Below are 15048 nucleotides of genomic sequence, written 5' to 3'. Positions count from 1 at the left end.
GCTCTTTGTTTTGATAGGCTGTCTGAGTCGGCCACCGTGGTGCTGATGATCAATGTCGACTCTCAGAGGTCAGAGAGGCAAAGGAGATTCACTCTGTCTCTTCTTAGTTAATGAGGTGTAGTGCCTTAAACAGATCCCAGAGCAGTTTATCAAGTCTTATGCTTAAAGGCTATAAAAAAACACATGTATCATAGTTACATGGTATTCTTTGTGGTCCCTTTACATATAATATTTATACACTCTTATAAACTAAATATTTGTTTTCTATTATAAAGAACCTTTTGTGCAATGGAAATGTTTCATGGATGTTAAATGTTTGTTCGAAATTTGAGGTCGAAATCCAGACCAAGGCCGAGACCCTCTAAGACCCAGACCAAAAACAAACCCAGGTCCAGATCCAGACCAAGAACAAATGGACTTATTGCAGTGTTCGTTTTCAGATGCAGCAATAAATTACATTATACTCAGGTCCTTCATAATACCATGGTATTAACACAACGCCATGACCAAAACTTTATGTAACAGTGCCATGGTACTTTTTGGAGCTATTGTATTGTACGTTTCATAGACTAAATAATTTAGGACATTTTACATGATATATTCAGGTAGATTGTTTTAAATAAATCAAGCCTTAAAAATAGTATGTGTAATATTGTTACCATCATTTTTTTTTTTAAGTAAATAACACATAACATTTGTTACAGTATAGACATAGAGATTGATGGAAAGCACAAATGAAAGAACAAGATGTGAAGTTTGTTCATCTCGGTTTGACATACACGGCAAGACAGAATGGTGTGACATGTCTGTGCTCTCATCAACTCAGTCCTTCATAGCAGACATCTCTGACCCACATCAACCCAAAATCAGACTCAAAAGAATAAGGGAGACTCAAAAACAAGCTTTTAGTCCAAGAACATGTGTGTAACAGACTGTTGCACAATAAAAAGTTCACAGCAACACATTATCATTGTATATGATTGATGCTGTTGAAGATTTATCTTTGATACAGTGCCCCAAAAAGTATTTGGACACTAATCCACACTCAAAAATAATATTGCATCAGATCAACAATGGACTAACATTTGACAACGGAAAAAAATGTTAAAAATACTGGTCAATATTTTTCTTCTTCTGTTAAGCTCAGCAAGGCAACATTTATTTGATCAAATAATAGTCAAAAACAGCAATATTGTAAATCATTGTTACAGTTTAAAATAACTGTACATTTCTATTTTATTTATAATTAAATATATCATATTTTAATTTGTTCCTGTGAATTTTCAGCAGCAATTAGTTCATTCTTCAGTGTCTCATGATCCTTCAAAAAACATTCTAATGTTGATTTGGTGCTCGAGACACATTTCTTTTTATTATCAATGTTGAACAGTTGTGATGCTTAATATTTTGGTATAGAAACAGTGCATATTTTTTATTTTATTCTTTGATGAACAGCATTTCCAAAGCAATTAAAATAATTTATTTGAAATAGAATTTAATCATACTTGCTGAATTCTCTCTTTGTCTAAACATTATATTATCTCTTTATTTAATTTTTTTAATCAATTTATTGTTGTTTTTGTGAGTAGTGCTCTTGTACTTTTTTTAAAATATCACTTGATTTTTATATTTTGTTATTTATTACACCTATATAACAAAATATAAAAATCAAGTGATATTTTAATGTAGACTAGATATATTATATACCCACTGTTATGACTAGGCCATTTCTGACTGCTTGCACTACCTCGTATTTCCACGGTGCGACAGTAGTGTTCTTCTAGTAATTCAACCAGGAGTCTTGCACCGCTAGGTGGCGTCGTGGCGTCAGAATTTATGATTCTCTGCTGTTTCCGATGTCCCGCACAGAGAATGTGGACGTGCACAGCAGACCTCGTTGTATAGATAACAGCCTGAAGGACTCTGATTCACCACTGAGCTATCCCAAGGACAGAAAGAAAGGAAATTAGATATAGCGAGAAAGAATGAGTAAGATTGAACAAAGTGTGCGCCATTTAGAATATAACAAACACTATTTACATCAAAAGCATAAGTCCTTAAGGGCCTACTGTCTGTTTCTATTAAAGATGACACACCATTAATCGTTAGCAACCACTCAGAAGAGATGATGACACTTTTGGTGTTATTTTAAACATGTATTTGTAGAAAAATACTTGCCCACTTATGGTAGCTATATCCGTGCTGTGGTTGACAGTTTTCATATTTCAGTATAGGAAGTAGGCCTAACTAAATTTGTACTAAAATTATGCTGGTAAGAACCAAAGCCCATTTATTAAAACTACCCAAAGTCTCATTGAATCTTAGAAACTCAGAGCTTGAAATTGTAGCAAAATATGTTTTTCTCTCAGTTACACTCTATAACATAACATTTTCATCTGCAAGGAAATGTGACATGGAACCTCCAAACCACCGATCTCATATATAATTGAACTTACAATTATTTTTGTAAAATTTCATATTCACACAGACGTCTGAACTTCCAGTCAAAAAAGCCTCTTTATAAATTGTACATTTATAAAGCCACCAGCCAAGTTTCAGTACTTCAAATAGATTCAATTATAGATCTGCATTAAACAGAAATATAAACATGTAGGCTATTATTAAGCGAAACATTTCTCCATTTCCAAAAGATGGTTACCTCTCTTTTTTTTGGGACCCTTTGTCGGCCTTTATATTGAAGGCCTCTTTCTATATTTTACCAGTTATGAGTTCAACAATGCTACAGAGAGTCTGCTGAGGTTTAGTTTTAGATAAATTTGCTTATATCATCTTTACAATCATCTTTGAGATATTCATATTATGTCAAAACCATAAATTGTATGTCTGACTGAGGTGATAAATCAATAGATTAAGTAATAACAGTTAAAAATATATATATATATATATATATATAGGCTATTATTTGAAGTAAATGTTAAATGCCAATTTGTCTGTATATTGTCCTACTCAGTGTTAATCATCATCATCATAAAACTTATTATTATTGTCATTATTATTATTAGTAGTAGTAGTAGAAGCAGTAAAATGCACAGCTTTAAATTTATATAAAATGTAAGATATCTTAATAATATAGACTAAGAATGATAACACATTAATAAAATGTATTATTATTAGCCTATTTTTATTATTATTAAATCTATTTTAAAAATTAAAAAACAACACTCATGCCATATAAAATATCCATTTACGCACAACTTTTAAATTCTTCATATAGGCCACAATGTCTATATTGATCATTTACTTTTACTTGTGTAATTAAATATTTATCATAACTTTGACATTTTGTTCCGAGTATATATTTCAGTAAAACAAAAACAAACCATTATCACTCCTTATCCACAACAATGTGTGGAATACCACAGAATTCCCATCTAGGGGCCGCTGTGTGGTGGGAGGAGCGGAAGTTGAGGAAGTCGTGTATTAGATCGGGGGATGAAGAGCCCGTGTTTGTTCTAACTGTGTGCCGCTCAAGAGTTCAGGAAGCGTCAATAAAACCATCCTGATACTAAACACACTCGCGCGCACTTATCGGGGTTGTGACACGCGCGCGCGGCTGGATCAGGACACTTTTGCATTATGCATTCGGACTGCAGGCTGCTGGGATGGACGCGTCGGTAATGGTGGGCAGAGGGACCGGAGGGGCTGCGGTCTTCATCCTCATCGTCTTCACCGTACTCCTCGGTGCCAGAAGCTCGCGAGCGCAAAAGGGTACGTGATCTTCCGATGGGGTACACGTTTTTTATGAGTTGGCAAACTTCTCCTAAAGTGCTACACCATCTCTGGGTTTGGGACGGATTGGGGTTTCACAACAAACTCTCGGGGTGGTGTGGTGGAGTGGTAACTGAAACCAGTGCTATCCGAAAGGTTGTAGGTTCAAACCCAGGCTCGGTTCATGAACAATCACAGTTGTATGTTCTAACAAGACCCTTATCCACAACAGTAACTAACCAAGAAACTTACCTAGCAGGACTGAACCTGTAATAAATTAAATGGGTAAACACCTCGGCTAAATAACGGAGTTTGTGCTGTATAAGAGCGCGTGCATTCTTGCATTCTTACATTGTTGCTGTGCTACAGCTGGAGCAACAGAAGAACGTGATGACGCAACGCCTGACATGGGCCGCGCGCTGCCCCCGCTGCTCTGCTTTCCCAAATATGTAGTGAGTTCATGTGCTGTCCAGTGTCAAGCTGCTCTGCTGCATTTAATCAAACTAACATTTTTTTGTCCTTCTCAGGTAATCCAAAGTTAATTCAGTACGTTTTTGCCAATTAGTTTTACACTTACAAAAACAGCACTTTTGCAAAATATCATAAACATATGCACACTCGCATGAGTTGAAGATTACAGATATATCAGTCCTCTAGAAAAAGATGTTTGATTCTAGTCTACATGGAGATAGTCGCCCCCTCATGGAGGCCACCACCTTGATATCACATGATCTGTCATGTCATTTACTGTTACTTGTTATAAACCATTTTTTTAATTCTTCAAACAAACACAAAAAGCCATTACTATTGTTATTTTTAATAGTTTATATTAAAAATTCACAAACTGGGTTTCAGATATAAACCTGCCCTGAGAAATATTCACCTGCGACAACATGTCACATGATCCTTCATAAATCATTCTAATATGCTAGTTTGTTGCTCAAGAAACTTTTTTCAATGTTATCAATTTTGAAAACAGTTCTGCTGTTTTTGTGGAAACCATGATACATTTTTTTCAGGATTCTATGATGAATAGGACGTAGACATCTTTTGCAACATTATAAATTTATTTACTGTCACTTTGATCACAATGATTAGTTTGATTTGATCACAATTTAATGCATCCTTGCTGAATAAAAGTATTAATGATACATTTTCAGTGAAATGTGTGTCAACTCCTCATACCTGAAACAGCTGACAGTACTTTCTGTGCATAAAACTTTGGAAATATAAGGTTTGTGTAGGTGGAGTAACGCTAAGGGAAACACTGAGTCTAGAGATGTGTGTGTGTGTGTGTGTGTTGAGGGGGGCTGTTGTTTTTGCTCCGGGGGTCTGAATATTGTCCAGCAAGGATTACGTAACAAGAGCGCAAGCTGAGTTTCATTCGGTGTGTAAACGCGTGACAGGCGGTGCAAGCAGCTGCAATGCAATGCGATCTCATCTCTCTGTCTCTCTCTTTCTCCCCTCTAAAGATTCAACATGGAGCTCTTTTGCACAATTTCCAAGCAAAACATTTCATGAAGTTTAAGTTGTATCTGCTCATAATTAAGACAAAATCTGGGTACTTTCTGCTTGTCAAACCTTAGTGGAACATGCAAATATCATCAAATTATGTTGATTTTACCACATCCAGATTAGATCATTCCCAAAACACTAACAAAGATACAATTATCTTTTTTTTGTTCTTTTCTTTGGATCTGTACCATTGATACACCATGGTATTCTTGGAATTACCTAGGAAAAACAAGATCATTGTGCATGATATATATATCAAAGTACATTTGAATCTGAGCTCTGCAGAGTGCTTGATCATTTCTGGATGTTTTTCAGGGGACGGTTGTGGACACACAGTGTTGGGTGTGGGCAGTGGGAGCCTGGCATCATTGGGGTACCCTCTGTCCTATCCCTCGCAATCCGTGTGTGAGTGGGAAATCAGTGTGACCACCGGACACAAAGTCCTTGTGCGCATTGCGGATCTTGCTATCGATACAAACAACTGCCAGGTATCTTACCTGCGACTTTATAATGGCATCGGACCAGGACGAACGGAAATTGGTGAGAAACTTTTATGGACTTGATATGCATTTATTGTTTTATTTCCTGGTCCTCAGTCCCATTTGTACCAATATAATTTAAAATGGACAGAGAGGGTTACAACTACTTTATGTCGGGAAGAGAAAGTTAAAAAAAATTTTTTTTTTACTTTTGTGATCCATGGTCTTGGTTTACACCTAGTAATAATCAGTGATGCCAGTAACGTTACTTAGTAACGCGTTACTCTAATATGACTACTTTTTTCCAGTAATGAGTAATCTAACGCTTTACTATTTCCAAACCAGTAATCAGATTAAAGTAACTTATCCAAGTCACTGTGAGTTACTATTTTAGTAATTTTCCCTAGTAAAAAATAAAAATATTATAAAAAATATATTTTTGAATATATATAAAAATATATTTTTGCTTTCTTCTTGCGTTTCGGGGAGAGTATTTATATTAAGTGAAGTCAAGAAAGACTGTCTTTATTACATTTTTTATTAAAACATGTTTTTTTTTTTCAGGAAATATTTTTTATTTCAACTTAAAATGTCAGGAGATACATTGTTGACATTACTGTTAAAAATGCACTTCCAATAAAGTGAGTGTTGGCAAAAACGGTTGTCATTTTTATGTTGAGGCGGCAGGGGTGTTGTCGGCAACTGCTGAATGTAACTAATAAGGTAACTTGTAATCTAACTTAGTTACTTTTAAAATCAAGTAATCTGTAAAGTAACAAAGTTACTTTTTAAAGAAGTAATCAGTAATAATCAGATAACTTTTTCAAAGTAACTGTGGCAACACTGGTAATAATAACATTTGTTGCCAGAGACTGATGTTAAAGTCACCATGAAATCAAAATCGATTTTCTTTTTTTGAATGGAATACTGCAATGTTTGTTAACAATGTTATATTTAAAAATATCAAATCTATTAATTTACACTCATGAGATTGCATCAATTAGCAAACAACATTGATCCAATCAATTCCCAAATGTACAAAAATCAAGTCCTGCCCGAAATTCTTTTCTTGTTCAAGAATCCGTTTCATTTTTAATATTCATCAGAATAAAGGCGAGTTCACACCGGGACGATTTTCACGCGCGTTTATCACAATGTTTAACGCCTCGTGACTAAACAAAGGGCGCCAATATGAGTGTGCACACCGACGCGCAAAACGGCTGCCGTAAAAGCTTAATTTAAAAAAAAAAAACGCCTTGGGTTCGGTTTTTTGTTTTGACGCAGCGCGTTAAAAACTGGCCGACCAATGAGACCGGTGCTTTTGTTCATGTGCCTGGAGCTTCTGAAGTTACAGTAAAACACGACTTGGTGGCGCTCAAGCACAAAACATTCTTGCCACATTGATACAACGAAGAAGTAAGTAGACAAAGAAGAAGATGAGCTGCTAATGCTGCTTGCCAGTTAGCAAAAAGTGTGTGAATGGTTTTGGCAAGCACGTAAATACTGTGTCTCTTCTTCTTCTGCGTGATAAGCGAGTGTCAGAAGCGTAAAGTGCCGCAGCACCACCTTGTGTACCGGGAGCGCCATCTACTGAATTTACACGTTCACTTGGCGCATCGCCACTCGAAAAACGCTGGCGATAAGCGCGCAATATTGTTCCAGGTTTGTACAGGCCTTAAGGAGGAAAAGAAGTTTGAAAAACGGGTGTAAACAGGTTTTTGGTAATGGCAACAAAACTGCTCACTAATGTACAGAATGTTGATAAGTAAATGGAAATCGAGAATTATTCTAATTTCTCTCTGCAGTGAAGTTCTGTGGCGGGAGAGAATGGAGAGATGCTGTCGAGTCGAAGGGGCATCAGGTCACAGTGCAGTTCATGAGTGGACCTCACAACAACGGCCGTGGCCTCTTCCTCTCATACACCAGTAGTCAGCACACAGGTAATCAATTTGGAACAGATTTTTTGATACATTTGTTGATAGTCTTCACCTCTTTCAAAGGTGTGTAGATTATGTATTAGGGGTGGGGAAAAAATGGTGGTACACAATTTATGGTTCGGTCTGGTATGTTTTCAGTACAACAGTGGGAAAAAACACCCCTCTTTTTTATTAAACAGTGGTTTACTGAACAAACTATGCCTGTCTTTAAATAAATAAAAAGGTCAGTCAATATTGCTGGAACTGGCTTGTCTGTCTATCACCAGAGCAAGCTCAATTTAAGATTGAACATTGGTCTGGGGAGTCTGCTATGTATTTTCTACTGCACAAGAGGCGTGATAAACGAGCAGAGGTGGACAGTAACGAAGTACATTTACTTCAGTACTGTACTTAAGTACACTTTTTGAGTATCTGTACTTTACTGAAGTATTATTTTTTAGGGAAACTTTTACTTCACTACATTTGAAAGACAAATATCATACTTTTTACTCCACTACATTTCTATCAAGGTCGTACAAAGTCGAAAGTCGTTTCTGTAGCAGCTTTGCAAGTCAGTGGATGATTTTTTTTTTTTTTGAGAACAGCCTATAAGTAATCACTTTTGTAGGGTCATAATTTCCCAAAAGTTTTTGAACACTGATCAGTTTATAGCAAAATGGAGGAAGATGGTTCCTCAGCACAGTGTGTGCACCCATGGCCATATTAGAAAGTACGTTTCAGTTTTCTGAAAAGATTAAAGATTAGTTTCGTTGGCATACACTTGATGAATGTCTCATAAAATGTTAAAAAACGTAAATGTCAGGGAGAAAGAGAAGCTTAGACATATGGATGATGAATGAGCTCAGTTCAGTCTTTTTTGTGCCTCTGAGATGCCAGAGTATATACAGAATAGAGCTTTCTTTTGTGTTTTTTTCGCACTTAAACAGACCAAAACACACAAAATGTCAAAATTTTCATTTTGGAAAGTATTCACGTAAACAAAGTTGATTATGTCATAAGTGAACGTAAACAGTTGGGGGAATATCGGATGTGTATCAGTGTGTAGGATTTGTGCATTCTGCCTTAAAGTGACAGCAGCTTTATAACTTTTATACAAGTATTTAAATTAGTTCAAGATAGTCGTATGCTAGCATGTCGGATAGAGCATCACTGACTGGCTTAAACCGCCGTGATGGCTATAGCGTGCATTCATACAACAATGCAACGATAATAAAATAATGCATTGACATAAAAAAGGAAATTTACTTTTGATACTTAAGTACTTTTATTAACAAGTACTTCTGTACTTTTACTTAAGTAAAAATCGTTTTTTTACAACTTTCACTTGTAACGGAGTAATATTTGACCAGTGGTACTTTTACTTTTACTTGAGTAATGGAGTTGTGTACTTTGTCCACCTCTGTAAACTAGCATAATTCAAATGACTCTGTACAAAACTGGATAGTCTTCAACCAATCAGACCACAAGAGGCGTGATCAACGAGCATAATTCAAATGACTCTGTACGCAATTGGATAGTCTTCAACCAATCAGACCACAAGAGGCGTGATCAACGGGCAACGACCCATTGCTTCTCTATCCGTCATCATGTTAATCCCGCCAATAGTGCACCAAGTGGATAAGCCAGTCTGTGATTGGTTCCCGCAAAAGTGTAACAGAAGCATAGAAATGAATGTACAGGTTTCTAGACTGAGCTGCAAGGCGAAATCAATTTGCGGGCAGATCAGGCTGGGTTTACCCAGTCTAGGAACTGGCAGCAACGTACACTGCAATTTATGGTGCTGCTGATGTAACTGGGGGAAGAGATTTGAAGTGCTTCCTCTTTTAGGCACAAAATGTGTTAGCAAAATATTTTTGAATAAGATTAGAATTATTGCCTATTTTTATTCCGGCACTTGTTCATTACAGTCTACAGTGTCACAAGATCCTTCAGAAATCATTCTAATATGCTCAGGAAATATTTCTTATTATTATCAAAGTTAATACAATGGGTGCTGCTTAATATGTTTTTGGAAATCATGACATTTTCTTTTAGGTTTCATTGATGAATAGGAAGTTCAAAAGAACAGCATTTGTGTGAAATCCTTTTTTGTAACATTATAAATGTCTTTACAGTCACTTTTGATCAATTTAATGTCCTTGCTGTAGAACCGGGGTTGCCAACTAGCAATGGACCGCTAGATGCGTCCATCCGGACCGCGAAGCCTTTTGACGTAATGAAATAAATAAATGCCAAATGCCATAAAAAAAAAAAAATAATCACATTTATATCAGGCAGCTCAGTAGAACCATTTGGGTACTATGTCGCCACTGGTTGCGCGTTAGCAGGGCGTATTTTTTGTTAACAGATTAGAGCATTCACACCGCACGCAGAGGCGGCACGATCGTTTCGGCGCCGAGTGTATTTTTTCCACGCTGCTCAAGCTGAATTATAGCCACAGTGGATTGTTCTTGATCAAAACTGACCTGATTAACATGAAAAATAACACATTTCACATGAAATCATGTAGTGAAGTGTTCCGTGTGTTTCACGATCACCACATCCAGCGCTGTGAAACAATAAAATAAAATACAAAAAAACACAACACTGCCAGAAGTTTTTGCCCAAACTTCAAAGGCCCGTTTAAATGATTAAATCTAGAGGCATATCTTAATTTAATGTTACATTTATCATGTGAACTACTTATATACAATATGTTATGCATGCGCGTTTGAGACAGAGGGGAACACGGTAGCATTTGCAGCAGATATATGCTGCCCATCATAAATCAAAGCACGAGACAGACAGGGGTCAGCGGAGAACACCGGAAAATGTGAGAGAATAGACAATATTCGTCTGTATTTGCAATACACGAGCCACGGTTCAGCTGCGCGAGACAAACGCTGCCTGTGTGAATGCACAACGGGCGCAAACGGCTTCCGCTCTCCATACGCACTGCTTGTGCCCTGCCAACACTGCTTGCTCGTGCGAATGGGTGACAAAAAATGCATTTATTCTTCCTGCATCCTGTACGAGGCTTGTGTGCCTCATTTGCTCTGATTCTGTAGCGGTTGTCAAAAGTGGAAACATTAAATAAAATGTTTCTTGCACTGTTTAATTTTTCCAACACTGGTGACACTTTATTTTTTGCCTGTTTGTGTTTCTGAATGATATTGCTAATGATATTTTACCAGTGCAATTTGAAGCACAGAAGAGAACAGTGTTCAATATTAGATACATTTAGTTAAGTAGAGACTATACATGAATGAACATAAAATGTGTTATGAGATTTCAGATTTTTTTTTTAACCTGGGGGGTTTGCGTTTATTGATGGTTATTATTTATCTCAGTTCAGCAGAAAAAAAAGCACTTTAGTTGCTAGTAATGTTGAAATGAATGTATTTTCAGTGCAGATTTAGAGATGAAGGCATTTTTAGTTCATATTTTTGTCAGGCATGGTTACTGGTCGAATTTAGATATTTTAAAGGACATATCAGAACAACAACAAAATGAGATCAATTTTGTGAAGGATTACCTATGTTTGCTTTAACAATATGAACAGACATGTTTTGTCCATATGAGAACATTATATTTTGTTCAGTAAAGAACATATGTTATCTACACTAATTTCTTTAGTCTGGCAATAAACATAAATTATTGTTTTTTGCTATATAATTGTCCGGACCTCGGCCGGTGAGAAGGGTTAATTTACTGGACCTCAAGCAAATGTAGTTGAAGACCCCTGCTGTAGAATAATTGTATGCTTGTGATTGTATGAAATAGTGTTGAAGTGGGCTTGGTTGTCTCAGGACGCTCAAAGGAGCTGCTATGGAAACTGTGCTTGTTTTTGTCCAGATGAGAGTGAAGGACATCATGCGAAACTGATTATTTCAGGAGTATGTTTCTGACTCTCAGGGTGTTAGGGTTTTCCCTGGTTCCAGGGTGCGTCCTGAGAGCCTATGAATAACAGGCAGTTAATTTAACAGATGAGTCAATCATTTCAAGTCATTTGAAATTAAATGAAATTATGTAATGGCCGTTGGTTCTTATGTCATTCTGTTCAAAGATGTCTCAGAGTTAGAAATGCATCCAAGCAACTATATTTTTTCCGCTTTCTTACAAATGTGAACACTTTCCTGTGGGAAAGCGGATGCCATGGGTGTGATTTCTATCATATTCTTGTCCCTAGTTTTGGCTCGGGTCCCTCCTTCAGTGACTTTAGTATTTTTCTTCTTTACATTAGGAGGAAATCAAAAGTCAGATTGCTTAGAAAGTCAAGGCAAGGTTATTATATATAGTGCTTTATACAAAACAAATTGCTTCAAAGCGGCTTTAAAAATAAAACCAGTGTGATCGTCTCAAATCAGTAATCGCAGTTCTAAGTAAAAGCATACTTAAATACGCTTAATGAAGAAAAAAGCATCCATTTCTAGCATAAACGGATGGATGTCGAAGTATTTAGAGAAGTCTAAACTATACTTCAGCTTTGATGCGAATGCCTAGTGTATATGCATAGAGCTTACTTAATGTGCACTCACGGCATTTCGAATGTAAGAAGAGTTTGCATCCTTGTGGACCACTTCCTTGTTGTATTGTGGTTTTGTCTATTGATTACTCAATTTTTCATCGATTCATTTTGGTGTTAATAATGTTGCCAAAGAAACGCATAATTCAGAGTCTAAGCAATAGTTTGCTGAGTCAATCTCCAATAATTTCTTGTTCTCCCGTCTCCTCTGTTTCTTTTTTGATGGAGAAACAGTAGGCCGGGTCTATTGTATGTTCGTAATACGTAAAAAATTCAAGGCACATATATGAGAAAAATATGCCTGTGTGTGTACATTATTTGCTAATAATGACATTTTCATCACATGCACTTTACACATACCCTAGCGTACACATAAGAAACGTAGTATACTTTGGCCTTTAAAAGATTATAGCTGTATGCGTCACACACCCTTATGTACATGTAAAATCTGAAGCATACTTTTTTCAATTATTGATGATCAAACTCTAAGCATAAGATAAAGTAGTGCTAGATATTTTTGTAATAATGTCTAATGCTACAGGAAAGTTTCAGTTTGTGATTGTTGAAACTTCAGTGTAAGCACATTTTTGAAGGTGCTCTTTACAGCATGGTACATCATAAACCTCCAAATCTTTGGAATCACAGCTGTGCACTTTTGTGTTTGATGTGTCTTAACAATGACATTTGCACTTTGACCTCTGGGGCTGTCTGAGGTCGGGGGTTCACACTGCCATGTGGGAGCTACACCTGTTTACCCCAGTGCTGAGACTGTGTGTGTGTGTGTGTGTGTGTGTCTGTGTGTGTGTGTGTGTGCGTGCGCGAGAGGGAAAGAGAGAGAGAGATCATATTTCCCATGAGTCAGGAAAGAGACAGATGAATCCATGCTGTGGGTATGAGTAATGGGTACAATAACACCACAAAATACCTTGAACCTTAGATGCGCAGACACAGTCATACACACTCTAACAATTGTGGCAGGACGTTTTGCACCACTCATATTTTCTACGGAAAAAGTAACGGATGTAAATCTAGTTGGTATTGATCTGTTCATTCAGATAGAGGCTTTTATCCACAAATATGAAACCCAATACACCAATCTGTTACACCACTTACTGAATGGCCAGTGCGCACATAACACACACACACACACACACACACACATAAACGGCTGCATATTTTCTTTGTGTGGAAGGATGACATTAATCAATAGTGTCACCATGGCAACCATCTAATGTACTGCTTTATAAAATGCGTCTCTCTTTTCTCATCTTTCAGACCTCATCACCTGTCTGGAGAAAGGAGAGCACTTCAGTGAAGCGGAGTTCAGGTACCCGTGTTTATAGCTGTGTGTGTGTGTGTGTTTGCCTTCATGTTCTTGTGTATGTGTGTCTCATTTTCCTGCCCTGCATTTGCAGTAAATTCTGTCCTGCTGGATGCCTGACTGATTTCGGAGAGGTTTCGGGAACCATACCACATGGATACAAAGACGTAAGTATGCCAGAGTGGATGTTAGATTAAAGGGTTAGTTCAGGCACAGATGAAAATTCTGTCATTATTCACTCACCCTTATGTTGTTCAAAACTTTTAACATGACCATTAGCATATGCATACACCCAAACATGCAACCTTTCAAATTATCCTCCATTTGATAATGTGCGCAAACACAGGTGGTCGACACATGCGCACTATTATAAGGATTCAACCTTATCCAGTGTTTTTGCTATTTCTCTCCAGAAGTTGAGCGATTAAAAATGTATTTCTTTTTATTCTAAAGTCGTACCGAGAGTTGTGTGTATCTTCCCCTCACTTTATCACTAATCTGTTGTTGTTGTGGTCCTGGGTGGGTTGTTGTTGTTGTTGTTGTTGTTCCATCTCCTCCATTTCCAGACTGTGAAACAGTGGCTGGGTCAAGTGTTGACACTTTGTTGACAAACTAATAAGACATTTTTTCGAATGTGTAAATCCCAAAGTATACTTCAGTGTTGACGTGAACGCTAATGAATGTGTACAGCCAAACACGTAGTCTTTTAAAGTATATTGCATTTGATAGTGTGCGCAAACACACACTTTACACATGTACACTAAAAAGCAGGGCTTGGCAATGACTGCCCAATGGCCTGGGGCCAGTGTGAAAGACATTTGGGCCAGTTGACAGAACAGTCACTTGCCCGTTCAGGACAATGCTGCATTGTCACGAAAGTTGATAATTAGCAAATTTTTACGCCTTGACAACTTAAATATTCAAGCACAAGTAGTGCTCTCAGTATGGTACTCGCACGCTGATTAATACGTTTTGTGTGCACGAATACTCTTTCACGTCTTCCTGAGCTTAAACGGACACATTCACACAAAATGATATCAAAATGCCCATCTTATTGAGTACCATCGTAAACGTAGTTGGTTATCTCTTACGACGTGAACGTAAACGTGGGAGAGAAAATTCATGTGTAACAGTACATTGGATACGTGAAGCTTGCTTGCTGCTTGTTTTTGTTAATCAAACAAAAGACAGAAAAAAAAAAAATCACTCACTGCTCTTGACTGAATAATTGTAACAAGATTTAATCTATATTTATACAGTGAAGACTATGCAGTGATATTTTACATGATTTTTGATTATTTCTGTACCTGAAAATGTAGTTTAGACCTACATGAAAACCCTGAAAAGATCTGTTCATGTATCCAGTGTATAGAGTTAGTTCTGGCAGGTCACGTTAGTCAAGCTTGAATCAGCTGATCACGTCTACCTATAGGAATACGATGATAGAGATATATATATATATATATACAGGGTTTTTCCTGGGTCAAAAATGGTCTTCGGTGGTGGCTGACAGACATGGTCATCCATACACACACACGCACGCACACACAGTAAAAAAGTACC

General features: G+C 37.1%; 1 protein-coding gene across 1 annotated transcript in view; it reads left to right on the top strand.

Moving 5' to 3' along the window:
• The first annotated feature begins 3401 nt into the window (after window positions 1-3401).
• Window positions 3402-15048, top strand: part of dcbld2 (discoidin, CUB and LCCL domain containing 2) — a 27474-nt gene continuing 15827 nt past the window's right edge. The window contains exons 1-5 of the mRNA XM_079820824.1: window positions 3402-3729; window positions 5560-5784; window positions 7529-7663; window positions 13440-13491; window positions 13580-13652. Of these exons, the coding sequence (XP_079676950.1) occupies window positions 3624-3729; window positions 5560-5784; window positions 7529-7663; window positions 13440-13491; window positions 13580-13652 (591 nt within the window). The 5' untranslated portion in view covers window positions 3402-3623. The remainder of the gene's footprint in view (window positions 3730-5559; window positions 5785-7528; window positions 7664-13439; window positions 13492-13579; window positions 13653-15048) is intronic.

This window comes from Gobio gobio (assembly GCF_949357685.1).
Source record: "Gobio gobio genome assembly, chromosome: 7".
In the NCBI taxonomy this organism is placed as follows: domain Eukaryota; kingdom Metazoa; phylum Chordata; class Actinopteri; order Cypriniformes; family Gobionidae; genus Gobio; species Gobio gobio.
This window is presented reverse-complemented; position numbering and strand designations above follow the sequence as displayed.